Raw genomic sequence first — 13588 nt, 5'->3', positions numbered from 1 at the left:
GGGCCCGGCGAATCTGCATTTTAACAAGGGTCTGAGATTCCCATGCACATTAAGCTCTACCAGTGGTGCTTAATCTGTTCTGTGCCATGGACCCTGCAGCAGCCAGGTGAAGCCTATACACTCCATGGAATACTTTTTTTTTTTTTTTGAGATGGAGTCTTGCTCTGTTGCCCAGGCTGGAGTGCAGTGGCACAATCTTGGCTCACTGCAACCTCTACCTCCCAGGTTCAAGCGATTCTCCTGCCGCAGCCTCCCCAGTAGCTGAGATTACAGGTGCCTGCCACCACTCCTGGCTAGTTTTTGTATTTTTAGTAGAGACGGGGTTTTACCATGTTGGCCAGGCTGGTCTCGAACACCTGACCTCAGGTGACCCACCCGCTTCGGCCTCCCAAAGTGTTGGGATTACTGGGTGAGCCATTGTGCCTGGCCCTTGGAATACATTTTTTTTTTTTTTTTTGAGATGGAGTCTTGCTCTGTTGTCCAGGCTGGAGTGCAGTGGTGCAATCTAGGCCTCCTAGGTTCAAGCAATTCTCCTGCTTCAGCCTCCCAAGTAGCTGGGATTGCAGGTGCCTACCACCACGCCCAGTTAATTTTTGTACTTTTAGTAGATACGGGGTTTTGCAATGTTGGCCAGGCTGGTCTCAAACTCCTGACCTCAGGTGATCTGCCCGCCTCCGCCTCCCAAAGTGCTGGGATACAGACATGAGCCACGGTCCCCGGCCCTTGGAATATTATTTTTATTTTTTATTTTTTATTTTTTTTGAGATGGAGTCTCGCTCTGTCGCCCAGGCTGGAGTGCAGTGGCGCGATCTCGGCTCACTGCAAGCTCCGCCTCCCGGGTTCACGCCATTCTCCTGCCTCAGCCTCCCGAGTAGCTGGGACTACAGGCGCCCACCAACACGCCCGGCTAATTTTTTGTATTTTTAGTAGAGACGGAGTTTCACTGTGTCAGCCAGGATGGTCTTGATCTCCTGACCTCGTGATCCGCCCGCCTCGGCCTCCCAAAGTGCTGGGATTATAGGCTTGAGCCACCGCGCCCGGCCCGGAATATTATTTTTAATGCAGCAAATAAAACACATAAAACTACAAAGAAAACCAATTATACTAAAATACAGCTGGCAAAATATTTCTTCAACGCATTTGTGATACTGTAATCTATTGCTTCTTTGTGAATGCGTTAACAGCTCTAGCAATGGGCTTAATAACTGCTGTGCTTTTAAAGAAAGAAGAACATAAACAATCTTCTGAAATATCTTTCACATCTGAAATGTGATGTGAACATATCTGTTGATTTCTTTTGGTGACAAAGTCCCAGCTACTGCTACTACTACTGTGGCTTTTTGTCTGTAATTCATCATTGAGTGAAAGGTAAATTTCACTCAGAGGGTTGTTAAAATAAAGCTGTCATTTTCCTCATCCAAATTCATGTCACTCTGCCAGACCCCCAGGGAGTAGATGGACTCCAAGTTATAAGGACCCTTGCTAGGGAGGGTCCAGGAATTCCTCCTGCTGGGTCCCGGGAGTGGCCTCATTCTTTCTAACTCAAGCCTGGCTGTACATCTCTTCCATTCTACGAAAAACCTAGCATCCTTCCAACAATGCCCCTCTTAATTTCTGCTATCTTTAGTTTCTGTTATTTGCCATCAAAAGAACTTTGTTGCCACTTTCTTAGTGCTTTCTAGAAAGTTTACTATGTGCAGAGGCACGGTTCTGACCTTGTGAGTACTCACTAACTTAATATTCATGGCAACCCAGAGAAGTGACAGTTCTTATCCTCATTTTATAGACAAGGAAACTGCAGCCCAGGGATGTTATATTATTGCCCAAGAATGCAGAGCTGGAAGAAGAATGGGCCAGGATTCCATGCCGGGCATCTTGGTTCCAAGGCCTGTGCCCTTCCCCACTGAGTGACACCTCTGCCTTGGCAGTATAGAGAGTGCAGTGGACTAAATGTTTGTATCCCCCTGCAAATTCATACACCAAGACCCTAATCCCAATGTGATAGGATTTGGAGGTGGGGCCCTTGGGAGGTAATTAGGTCCCAGAGGACCAATTGCTCAAAAGACTGGAGAGCTTGCCCTTGCTTTTTCTTTCTGTCACATGAGGACATAAAGGGAAGATGGGCCTGTAGTCCCAGTTGCTCAGGAGGCTGAGGCAGGAGACTCACTTGAGCCTAGGAGTTCAAGGCTACAGTGAGCTATAACTGTACTACTGCACTGCAGCCTGGGTGACAGAGCGAGACTCCTAAACACACAAAAAGGCCAGGCACGGTGGCTCACACCTGTAATCCCAGCACTCTGGGAGGCCAAGGCAGGTGGATCACCTGAGGTCAGGAGTTCAAGACCAGCCTGGACAACATGGTGAAACCCCATCTCTACTAAAAATACAAAAATTAGCCAGGCATGGTGGTGGGCGCCTGTAATCCCAGCTACTCAGGAGGCTGAGGCAGGAGAATTGCTTGAACCCGGGAGGTGGAGGTTGAAGTGAGCCAAGATCACACCATTGCACTCCAGCCTGGGCAACAATAGTGAAACTCCATCTCAAAAAAAAAAAAAAAAAAAAAAAGAGACAGAAAAAGAGAGAAGATGGTTGTCTGCAACCCGGAAGTGGGTCCTCACTAGAACTCAACCAGGTTGGCACCCTGATCTCAGACTTCCAGCTTTTAGAACTCTGAGAAATAAATGTTGTTTAAGACCCCAGTCTATGGCACTTTGTAATAGCAGCCTGAGCTGACACAGTACCTCACCTCTACTATTATAGTATGATCCCCACCCAGCAAGAATAGAAAATTCATTAAGCAATTCAAATACCTAACTAGAAAACCAACACAAAGATATTAGATAGAATGTTCCTGCAGTTTTAGGCCTAAGAACACATATAATATTATCAGGCAGGTCAAAGGAAGACATGTCTTATGGTTCTGCTGAGGAAACGTACCGGAACTATTAATAAAGTAGAAAAGAAATTGCAGAGGAATTCCAGCAGGAACGATTCCGACGGCCGCATCTTCCCATCGATATTAATCATCTTTGGAACTTCCGGAATGAGGCTTATAGTGGCTTTGAAAAAAGCATCAGCTGCAAGACAGAAGATAAAAGTCAGTGTATTAGAACTCTGGGAAATTTAGTTGGCTTTCTTCTTCACGTGGCCTGAAGGCCAGTCCTGAGAGTTAGGTGGAAGCCAGGCCATGCCGAGGGCAGGTCCTAGCAGACGGTTTCTGCAAACCATGATAGAGCTGGAGGAATATTTGCTTGACAGGGCACTGCTTCAGCTCAGAGAGCCTCTGTTAAATTGCCTTTAGGTTACTGAGTGAAAAAAGCAGGTCACAGATTTTTGTAAAAAGTCTAGAAATGACAGTTGCCTGGGCCAAAGGCTCAACTTGGATTGGTTCGTTGAATTCTCATGTCTACCAATGCGAGGAAGGTGCTGTCAATGGGTGTACTTCACAGACAAGAAATGAGGGAAGGAAAGAGAAGCAATTCATCCTGCAACAGTGTCCTGTGTATGTAGGAAGTTCCAGTGTTGGTGGTAGAGCTGCACCTCAAACCCGGGTCTGTTTGACTCTATTCTAGTGCACGCCATTTTTGTTAAATAGCCATCAAAATGTCTGAAGGAACACAGCACACACACACACACACACACACACACACACACACACACACACACACAGAGCTTAAAGACTTCTGATTAACATCAGCTCCATAGAATCGTTTGGGAAATGAAGATATTTAAAGAGCTATGAAAAAATCTGTAAAACAAGAAGACTTCAAAGGGAGTTAAGAGAGGAAGAAAAGGAGAGAGAATGTGTGTGCACAACAGGATAGAGATGGGGTGGAAGGGATGAGGGAGAGCAGGAAGGATGGGAGGCGGAGGGGAAGGCTGCGAGGGAGAGAAAGTTCTTTCTAAAACTGCCAAGGTATTGACTGTGAGAAAAAGCCTCAAGGTTAAAACAATCAAAACATTGACCTGACAAATGAAATTTTAAACTACTCGACAAGATCAAATGTTTTCATGGTCCAAATGGACTTCCACTCCAAAACGACTTCCAGTGATGCAAAGAGAACACTGTAGGGGTGAACAGCATCCTGAATTAAAACAGGAACGCCGGCCAGCACACCAGAGGGGCAAATGGGACAGCAAATGCTCACTTTCCTGGGAAGAAAGGCCTACGTTTAATGAGAAGAGTATGTGTCTGAAGATGGATGGTGGAGTTTTCCCATCTCTTCCTTCTTCAAAGGAGAGGAAAAAAAAAAAAAAGAAAACATGTCACAGAAAGACACTCCTTGTAAAGCCTTCTGAGTCAAGTTAGCTCTGCTCTGGAAGCTTCTTTGCCTGGCTGTCTCCCGAACCCCAAACTCAAACCCCTTCCACATTTATTAAGCACCAACTGTGAACAGGGTACTGTCATGGGCAGGTGGACAAATAGGTGAAAAAAGTGAGAGAAAGCGTTGACAACATAAACTGTGGCAATGAGACCAACATAATCATACTAATTAACAACTATTTTTTTTCTTTTCTGTTTTTTTTTTTCAGACAGGGTCTTGCTCTGTCACCCAGGCTGAAGTGCAGTCGTGTGATCTCGACTCACTGCAGCTTCTGCCTCCTGGGCTCCAGCCATCCTCCCACCTCAGCCTCCCCAATAGCTGGGACTACAGGAGTGTGCCACCATCCCCGGCTAATTTTTGTATTTTTTGTAAAGATGGGGTTTCACCATGTTGCCCAGGCTGGTCTCAAACTCCTGAGCTCAAGCGATCTGCCTGACTCGGCCTCCTAAAGTGCTGGGATTATAGGTGTGAGCCACCGCATTGGGCCAACACTTATTTCCTAAGCCTGTTACATATTTTGGTCTATGAATCCACTTATCTCAACTGTTTTCGGGAGAGACACTACATATGGGGCTTGAGGAAAAGCCACCTGATGTCGGTTCTGATAGAGAAACCCTCCAGAAAGGGTCAGAGCCTGCAGGGTCTTCTATCTTGTGATCACTAGTAAGACATGGCCCGACTGGGCACGGTGGCTCACTTGAGGTCAGGGGTTCGAGACCAGCCTGGCCAACATGGTGAAACCCTGTCTCTACTAAAAATACAAAAATTAGCTGGGCATGGTGGCACATGCCTGTAATTCCAGCTACTCGGGAGGCTGAGGCAGGAGAATCACTTGAACCCGTTGGTCAGAGGTTGCAGTGAGCCAAGCCTGGGCAACAGAGCAATGCTCTGTCTAAAAAAAAAAAAAAAGAAAAGAAAAGAAAGAAAGAGAAAAAAAGACATGGCCCTACTTATGGAACCCACAGGATCTCCTAGGCCCTATCTTTAAGCAGTTCATTTCCTTAGTCCTCCGGCAGTCCCACAGTGAAGTAAGTATATCATGAAACAAGGTTCTCAGTGGGAATGCAAATTCTGCTCAGAGCAACTTGAAAGACCATTTTTTTCTATTTATGTGTTTGTTACTGACTGGCCCAGAGAATGTGCCTATTATTATGCCTCATTAAAAAAGAGAGCAGCTTTGTCCCCAGAACTTGGCTCCTCTCACCCGCCCCGCCCAGTTTCCACTCTAAAGGACGGAGCTAAAATAAACAGTTATTTAAAGGTTGGGGCATGCGGGGTTCCAAAGCAGATTTTTAGTTCTATCCTCAGAAGACTTGCCCCATATAGAAAATATTGTCTGGAGACTTCTCAATCTTATCTTAGTAATTAGAAATCAAATCCTACCCCATGTGAGAACAGTTTATCCTTATAGTTTAAAGTTCAGAATAATCATGTCAACTTCATGTAACCCTTTGTTTTGTAGCTATTAAGAGCCATAGAAGCTCATTTAAGATATAATGGATTTTTTTTAAAGACCTACAGAAAAAGGAGAACTCAGATTCCCAGTAGTAAATAATATTGTCCCCTTTTTGAGTAATACCCCACAAGCACAGGCAACCAAAGCAAAAATGGACAAATGGGATCACATCAACTTAAAAAGCTTCTGCACAGCAAAGGAAACAATCAACAAAGTGAAAAGAGAACCCACAGAATGGAAGAAAATATCTGCAAACTACCCATCTGATAAAGGATTAATAACCAGAACATAAGCAGCTCAAACAACTCTATAGGAAAAAAAATCTAATAATCAGATTTTAAAATGGGCAAAAGATTTCAATTGATGTTTCTCAAAAAAAAAAATACAAATGGCAAACAAGCATATGAAAAGGTGCTCAACATCATTGATCAGAGAAATGCAAATGAAAACTGTAATGAGATATCATCGTACCCCAGTTAAAATGGCTTTTATCCAAAAGACAGGCAACGACAAATGCTGGTGAGAATGTGGAGAAAAGGGGAACCCTCACACACTGCTGATGCAAATGTTAAATTAGTACAACTACTACGGAGAACAATTTGGAGGTTTCTGAAAAAGCTAAAAATAGAGCTACCATATGATCCAGCAATCCCACCACTGGATATATACCCAAAAGAAAGGAAATCAGTATATCCAAGAGATATCTGCACTCCTGTTTGTTGCAGCACTGTTCACAATAGCCAAGATTTGGAAGCAATCTAAGTGTCCATCAACAGACAAATGGATAATGTACACGTACACAATGGAGTACTATGCAGCCATAAAAAAGGAGATTCTGTCATTTGCAACAACATGGGTGAAACTGGAGGGCATTATGTTAAGTGAATTAAGCCAGGCACAGGAAGACAAACTTTGCATGTTCTCACTTATTTGTGGGAGCTAAAAATAAAAACAATTGAACCCATGGAGACAGAGAGTAGAAGGATAGATACCAGAGGCTGGGAAGGGTAATGGTGGGGCATGGTGGGGAGTGGGAATGGTTACTGAGTACAAAATAAAAATAGTTAGAAAGAATGAATAAGACCTAGTATTTGGTAGCACAACATGGTGACTCTAGTCAATAATTTAATTGTACATTTTAAAATAACTGAAAGAATATAACTGAATTGTTTGTAGCACAAAGGATAAATGCTTGAGGGGATGGATACCCCATTCTCTAGGATGTAATTATTATACACTGCCTGCCTGAATCAAAACATCTCATGTACCTTGTAAATATATATACTTACTAAGCACCCACAAAAATTTTTTAGAAAAGGAAAAAATATATATTGTCCTGGTTCCACTAGAGGAAGGGGAAAAGCAGCAAGTACATGGACTAGGCTTCCTCCATCCAAGTCCTCTGGGGTTCACAGGACACTCATGTTTTTGTTTTTGTTTTGTTTTGTTTTGTTTTGAGACGAACTCTTGCTCTGTCGCCCAGGCTGGAATGCAGTGATGTTACCTCAGCTCACTGCAGCCTCAGCCTCCCGGGTTCAAGCGATTCTCCTGCCTCAGCCTCCTGAGTAGCTGAGACTACGGGCACATGCCACCGTGCCAGGCTAATTTTTGTATTTTTAGTAGAGACAGGGTTTCACCATGTTGGGCAAGCTGGTCTTAACTCCTGGCCTCAGGTGATCCAGCTGCCTTGGCCTCCCAAAGTGCTGGGATTATAGGCATGAGCCACTGTTCCCAGCTGGGACATCCATGTTTCTTTTCCATATCCTTTTTTTTTTTTTTTTTGGCTTATATTTCCAATGTCTCAGAACGATCATTGCATATCCCACCTTAATGGCAAAACCAAACCAGAAAAACCCCACTCAGGCCTTGCTGACCCAAGACCACAGTTGACTGTATTTGAGACCCCTTTTTCTTGGGGCAGGGACTTCACTTTTTCGAACAGCATTCTATTGTTCTTTCCACACAGCAACTGACGTATCTCACGGCACTGCTCTCTTCTGGGCAGAGAGCAAACACAACCACCATCCCCATATTTGTAGTAAGAGAAACTCCAGAAACACAGCCACTGTCCCCGTATTCATAGTAAGAGAAACTGCATAAACATAGCCACTGCCCCCATATTGGTAAGAGCACTGTAGTACTCTTGGAGGGCTCTATTGTAAGAATTGTTGCGGTTCTTGCTAAAAATATGGGGACAGACTACCTCATCATTTTGTATATATGATGAGTAAAAGCCAGGGATGCTCATTGGCAAAATATCACATTTGACATTTTCCATCTGAAGTTTCAGGCTCTTCTGTTCTCAACCTGACTAGTTTCAAAGAGTCTGTGGACCACTGAAAGAACATGATATTTGGGAAACTTCTGCAAGGACAGGAAGAAATCAAACACTCAGAACACAAAGCCACTAAAACCTCACAGATGGACTCCAAAATATATGTTACAAGCAAATAGCTGTGGGAAAGGGTGAGATGCAGACAGAAGCTGAAAAGAAGGGCTTAGTTGAAGATGCTAGGTAAACTATATGTTTTGATTATTCATGCTGCCTAGCTACTATAAATGATTGGGTCAATTGTTCCCTTTGGATGAAGATATCTTTATATCAACTCTAAGATCATTTGAAGAAAAAGTGAAAACAGCCTAAAGTTCCAAAATGTAAAAAAAAAAAAAAGAAAAAAGAAATTACTGCACTGTTGCACCAAGCAAGTAATACAGCTAATAAAGAGAATAAGGCAGATCTGTATGTTTTGAGGTATATTTGAGGTATAAAGACATCTATGACATACTATATACAAAAAATCGGGGGGGAGGGTAGTGGGGGAAAAAAGAAAAAAAAGGACAAAAAATCATATAGCTGTATACGTGTGAGCCTATCTTTGCAAAGGAAAAAAAGTACATAAACTTATGTAGATGCATAGAAAGGTCAGGCAAGATAAATGCCAAACTATTAGGTGTAATATTGGAGTGGTGGATGAGGATGGACACCAAATCTTTCACTTACTGATAGGTTACTGTCTTGGAATTTTAATTGAAATTTATTATTATTGAGACTTTGCTCTTGTTGCCCAGGCTGGAGTGCAATGGCGTGATCTCAGCTCACCGCAACCTCCACCTCCTGGGTTCAAGTGATTCTCCTGCCTCAGCCTCCCGAGTAGCTGGGATATAGGCATGAGCCACCATGCCCGGCTAATTTTTTGTATTTTTAGTAGAGACGGGGTTTCTCCATGTTGGTCAGGCTGATCTCGAACTCCTGAACTCAGGTGATCTGCCTGCCTCTGCCTCCCAAAGTGCTGGGATTACAGCCATGAGCCACTGTGCCCGGCCTATTATTATTATTACCATTATTATTATTATTATTATCTTTTTTTTGAGGCAGAGTCTTGCTCTGTCACCCAGGTTGAAGTGCAGTGGTGCAATTTCAGCTCACTGCAACCTCTGCCTCCTGGGTTCAAGCAATTCTCTCCTGCCTCACCCTCTCGAGTAGCTGGGATTATAGGCGTCTGCTACCATGCCCCTGTAGGAGCTCAGTTAGGGTGGTGGGAGAAATTGTAAGAGAAAATTATAGGAAAAACGCAAGCTTTCTTGGAAGGCAGGAAGGTTTTACAAAAGCTTTAGGAAAGGGTTATGGCTGAAGGCAGCCTAATCCTCTTTACCTTGAGTTGATAGCAAAAGAGCAAATAAGTGAATGTGGGGGAGTTTATCTAAATAGCTTGTTTACTCATGTGGTCCTAAGACTGACCTTTGATCATCTGTGGGTGTATGACTGCTCTCTACTCAGGAGGTCGGCAATGTTAATTACCTTCTAGTGGTGTTTATCGAGACCTTTGTCATTTAATCTGTACTAAATAAATGCGAACTTTGCCAGCTTATCGGCTTATCGAGGCCAATGCTGTAGACTCAGGCAGCAGAGCCTCTTAGCCATGCTGACAGGCAAAATATCTGTGTCAGTCTTTCATCCGTCTCTGGGTCAGGGTCTGCAGGTCAGACCTGGCATACCTGCCTAATTTTTGTATTTTTTTTTTTTAGTAGAGATGGCATTCCACCATGTTGGCCAGGCAGGTCTTGAACCCCTGACCTCAGATGATCGCCTGCCTCTGCCTCCCACAGTGCTAGGATTACAGGCGTGAGCCACCGTGCCTGGCCTATTTTTATTATTATTTTTTGAGACAGGGCCTTGCTCTGGTGCCCAGGCTGGATTGCAGTGGTACCGTCATAGCTCACTCCTGCCTCGACCTCCTGGCTTGAGCAACCCTCCCACTTCAGCCTGCCAAGTGGCTGGGACTACAAGCGTGTGCCATCATGCCTGCTAATTTTTTTTTTGCCTGCTAATTTTTTATTTTTAGTTTTTTTTAATTCATATTTTGTACAGACGGGGGTCTCACTATGTTGCCCAGGCTTAAATTTCTAAAAATAATTTTTCTTGAACATACAACAGCAATACAAGTTTGCTGTAAAATGTTCAGTCCTAGAAATGTATAAAACAGAAAGATGGCAAAACAATGTACTCCCTTCCTATTTAACCAGAGTAGGACAAGGTGGAGATGGGAGTAGGGACAGGGCCACACACTGCATGGACTCTTAATACTCCTGCTGTTCTAAGGGGCAGCCACCCCAGTTCCCTGTATGTGTAAGGCACAGCACCAAGCTGAGGGGTGACACACACTCTGTGGGGACCAACCAGGGATGCTGTTCTGCACTGCACCGTGAGGATGGCGGGAAGGGTCCTCTCTAATTAGCTTCTCCATGAAATGAGTCAGACTTCAGGCTTGAAGCTCCCCAGTCAGTCCACTTGCAAGGGTTCTTCTTCTCAAGGCTTTAAAAAGCTCCATACCATGCTCTGGGGCCTCTTCGAGCTCCTGTAGATAATTCAGGGGCAGTAACCTCCCACTGGGACGTCTACCTGAGGAGCCCCACTGACATCTGTTGTGTGTACTGAGGCTTTGAATACGCCTCTGTCTGAACAATAGAGTTCCACATTCTAAGAGGCTAAAATACCAATTGGACAACTGTCAGAAAGCCTCAAAATGCTCAGAATTAAGATGCAGGTTATTTATTGTCTGCCAAGAGCAAAAACTTGCGAAGAGTTCATATATTTTTCAACAGGAGTTTGGAGGAAAAAAATAGAGGGGGGCCATTTGAAGAAATAATTTGTAGCACTTCTAAAAAAAAAAAAAGAAGAAACAGAATACCAAACAACCATTACAAAGAGGGTATTGATTGACACCAAGATTTACAGAGAAGCCAAAAAAGGCTTATGAAAAACACTGTAGAAGACATAATTCCATTTATTGCTAAGGGGGAAAGAGAACTACATATATATATAGGAGAATATAGATAAATGGTGAGGGAAGGAGAAAGGAAAGTAGAATAGAGAGGCAGAGAGCATATAAGAATAATGAATATTTTAAAATGGATATATAAAAGAAAAAAATCAAGATGTCCATACTGTTAACAACAGCAGATTTGGGGGTGGGGTGGGGAGATACAGCATATTATTGGAGACTTTTATCTCAGGGCTTTTTACTTTTTAAGAGTCCTACATTTCTGTATTGTTGGAAGTTTCTCAAATGAGCATTCTGAATTTTTATAGTGAAAGTCATTAAGATTTAAAATACAGATTGCCTAGATTTTCAACTGTATAGAGGACAATCTCACCACACACCCTCAATACATGATAAAAGGAATTCAGACTTAACTAGGACCTACAGGAGTAAATGCAACCTTTTGTATCGTTGGCATTGGTGATATGGAAAACGAGTCAATACATGAATCATAAGTGACAGTCAAGAAGTGATAACCCAACTCACCTTCAAAATCGGCGTTTTGCCTTTTTTTCAATAATGCATTAGGTCATTGCTAATGGAAATCTTTACCACTCGTCAGTCATAAACTCCTGAGGCTAAACAAGACCTCAAAGGTAATTCAGTTCACTCCTAGATCTTCAATCCATCAATCCAACTACCTAGGAGGGTAGTAACTCAGACTGACGGCTGTCCTAGCCCAGGAAGATCAACGAATAGAAAAACCATTATTTCTTCTTCTTTTTTTTTTTTTTTGAGACAGGGTCACACTCTGTCGCCCAGGCTGGAGTGCAGTGGTGCAATCACGGCTCACTGCAACCTCTACCTCCCAGGTTCAAACAATTCTCGTGCCTTGTTAGCCTCCCGAGTAGCTGGGACTACAGGCACACGCCACCACGCCTGGCTAATTTTTGTATTTCTAGTAGAGACAGGGTTTTGTTATGTTGGCCGGGCTGGTCTTGAACTCCTAGCCTCAAGTGATCCACCGTCTTGGCCTCCCAAAGTGCTGGGATTACAGGCGTGAGCCACCATGCCCGGCCAAAAATCGTAAGTTCTTAAGACAAGATGTTCCAGGGGGTTGAAGACTCCCATCTCTTGAATATGTATTAGTAAAGCAGAGTTCTGGCTATAAAAATCATCACTCTCTCTCAAGGTATACAAACCCCATTGCAAAACATCTTTATCCATCTTCAACATTTTCTATCTCTGTATGAGTTTAGGTTTGGATTGACAATATCAATATCATGGAAACTACCACATAAAATGCAACATCCAGACATATTTTCTTCCTGAAAACTTTGTCTGCAATGAAGATGTGCTGTCACCAAGTGATGGGGTGCCTTTGGCAAAGCCTTGTGGTCTCAATGGCCAAGTTATTCACAGGCAAGTCACTGATAGAGATTTACCACTATCTATTACTAGCCTGTGTTTTTGTAATAGAACTTGTTATTCCAACAGTTAAGTTTGAGGACTTATGGGCCACTATTTTGATATGTACATAGAGCAAGATATAAAGAAATATGAATCTCCAGGAACAATTAAATACCTTATACATTAATGCTTAATTGCTACCAATGACAGCTTAATCTAACTTTGATTTTGCCACCTGGTTTATGCAGAATGCCTTTTAAGTTCATTCTGAATACCAACACTTAATGTGAAAAATCCACTTGGGACATATAAATTACTTCTTTGCTTCCGTAGTATCATCAGAAGGCTCCTGCACTCTCCCTCCCTCTTTTCTCTGAACTGTCAAGGGCTCTCTCATTGAGCCAAGCATGCTCAGCCCATGTGTTACCTAACTCCTACCTCTGAGATACTCTAAGATGACATACCTTTCTCTCATCCCTGCAGTAGCTCACTTGAGGTTGTGTATTGTCTGTGAATAGTAGGCTTAGATTTCCCTAAGCAGAAAGGATTAGGTATTCCTTATCTTAATTTTGGTTCTTTGTTTCCTAAATTAGTTTATCGAATGCTCAGTCTGTAATAATTGACCTCTAGCAACCACGTGCACTTGGGATTAGAAATACAACCCTGCGTTATGGTATAGAAGAACTAACCTAATATAGAGAGGCACAGTGGTCAAGTCCAGATAAGGCCACTTATTAGCTGGATGCTCCTAGGCATGGCCTGAGCCTCGGTTTCCCCATCTGCAAAATAAAGATAAACCACCTACCTAATAATACGTACTGAATAAAACTATTTTGCCAGGAGTTCAGACCTCTCAACAATTAGGTCCCAGACTATCACCTTGACTTGATCGCCTCCTCATTTCTTCCAGATGTACTGTTTTCTCAGCCTCCAGGCCTCAACCTAGAATGCCATACACCTTACTTCAGTATAACAAGATACTCCCTGACCTTCCAGGCTCTTCAATGCCACCTCTTTTTTTTTTTTCCTCTTTCAAGTCAAGGGTTAATTCTCTCTGCTCTAAAATTCCCAAGCACATTTTATGTCCATTCTGCATGACCTTTATCATGTGCTGCCTAGTGTAATAATTGTAAACA

The 13588-nt window shown here is 43.1% G+C and overlaps 1 protein-coding gene across 3 annotated transcripts in view; it reads right to left on the bottom strand.

The window, feature by feature from the left end:
- Positions 1-13588, bottom strand: part of VPS35L (VPS35 endosomal protein sorting factor like) — a 158644-nt gene that overhangs the window by 30895 nt on the left and 114161 nt on the right. For all 3 annotated transcript variants that reach the window (XM_032157026.2, XM_032157025.2, XM_032157027.2), the window contains one exon: positions 2938-3077. In XM_032157026.2, coding sequence (XP_032012917.1) covers positions 2938-3077 — 140 coding nt within the window. The remainder of the gene's footprint in view (positions 1-2937; positions 3078-13588) is intronic.

This window comes from Hylobates moloch, unplaced genomic scaffold (assembly GCF_009828535.3).
Source record: "Hylobates moloch isolate HMO894 unplaced genomic scaffold, HMol_V3 SCAFFOLD_6, whole genome shotgun sequence".
NCBI lineage: Eukaryota > Metazoa > Chordata > Mammalia > Primates > Hylobatidae > Hylobates > Hylobates moloch.
This window is presented reverse-complemented; position numbering and strand designations above follow the sequence as displayed.